Source organism: Mandrillus leucophaeus, unplaced genomic scaffold, assembly GCF_000951045.1.
Source record: "Mandrillus leucophaeus isolate KB7577 unplaced genomic scaffold, Mleu.le_1.0 Scaffold8, whole genome shotgun sequence".
NCBI lineage: Eukaryota > Metazoa > Chordata > Mammalia > Primates > Cercopithecidae > Mandrillus > Mandrillus leucophaeus.
In genome coordinates this window covers 1125894-1127322 of record NW_012108696.1, presented here as the reverse complement: position 1 = coordinate 1127322, position 1429 = coordinate 1125894, and the positions used below count along the sequence as shown (strand labels likewise).

Below are 1429 nucleotides of genomic sequence, written 5' to 3'. Positions count from 1 at the left end.
TCTTTGGCTCATCCATCGGTGCTCAGTGCAGCCTAGATAGCACTCACTCTGTAGTTCTGTTTTTTTCACGGCCACCTATGGGAGTGTGGGGACAGGAGTACTGCCACTGTCATACTGTCCGTCAGGTGTCTGTAGTCACAGTGTTCATCGAATGTCAGTAGTCATGGTGTTCATCTAATGTATTGTCATGATCATTGAGTGTCCATAGTCATGGTGTTCACTGAGTGTCACAGTCATGGTGTTCATCGACTGTAACAGTTAACGGTGTCCATCGAGTGTCACAGTGATGGTGTCCATTGCATATCACAGTCATGGTGTTCATTATCACAGTCACAGTGTTCATTGAGTGTCCGTAGTCATCGTGTTCAAGTGTCACAGTCATGGTGTTCATCATGTGTCACAGTCATGGTGTTCATTGTGTGTCACAGTCATGGTGTTCATCAAGTGTCACAGTCACAGTGTTTGAGTGTCTGTAGTCACCGTGTTCATTGAGTGTCACAGTCATGGTGTCCATTGCATATCACAGTCATGGTGTTCATCGAGTATCACAGTCACAGTGTTCATCGAGTGTTCACACAGTTCATCGTGTAGTCATCGTGTTCGAGTGTCACAGTCATGGTGTTCATCATGTGTCACAGTCATGGTGTTCATCATGTGTCACAGTCATGGTGTTCATCACGTGTCACAGTCACATTCATCGTGTGTCACAGTCATGGTGTCCATTGAGTGTCACAGTCATAGTGTTCATCAAGTGTCATAGTCATGTTCATTGTGTGTCACAGTTATGGTGTTCACCAGATGTCTGTAGTCATAGCATTCAAATGTCACAGTCATGGTGTTCATGAGTGTCCATAGTAATGGTGTTTGAGTGTCACAGTCAAGGTGTCCATTGAGTGTCCCATAGTCATGGAGTTCATCAAGTTCCACAGTCACAGTGTTCACCAAATGTCACAGTCACAGTGTTTATTGAGTGTCACAGTCACAGTGTTCATCGAGTGTCACGGTCATGGTGTTCATCGGGTGTCATGGTCATGGTGTCCATCAGGTGTCCACAGTCATGGTGTTCATGAGTGTCCAGCATGGGGCCCAGGACAAGTGTGTGAAAATGCTAGAGGAATGAATGCTTGAACCCGGGAGGCAAAGGTTGCAGTGAGTCTAAATTGTGCCACTATACTCCAACCTGGGCGACAGAGTGAGACTCTGTCTCAAAAAATAAAAAAAGCTGTAACTTTCATGAGGTTGTCCTGTGCTGCAGGGAATGTCTCCTTGTCCCCAGGCCTGACGCTGTGGATGAGTGTCCACAGTCATGGTGGCATGGAGGCTGGCAGGAGTCTATGGCAGGGCCTGGTTGGGGGCTGGGTGGTGTGGAGCCTCTTTGCCCTCTAATCCATTTTCCCCAAAATGACCCTCACACCTTGCTCCTTCCCCT

The 1429-nt window shown here is 47.2% G+C and overlaps 1 protein-coding gene across 1 annotated transcript in view; it reads left to right on the top strand.

The window, feature by feature from the left end:
• The first annotated feature begins 1006 nt into the window (after positions 1-1006).
• ZFR2 (zinc finger RNA binding protein 2) overlaps positions 1007-1429 on the top strand; it is a 42873-nt gene continuing 42450 nt past the window's right edge. Inside the window, exon 1 of the mRNA XM_011967458.1 lies at positions 1007-1095. Within this exon, the coding sequence (XP_011822848.1) occupies positions 1007-1095 (89 nt within the window). The remainder of the gene's footprint in view (positions 1096-1429) is intronic.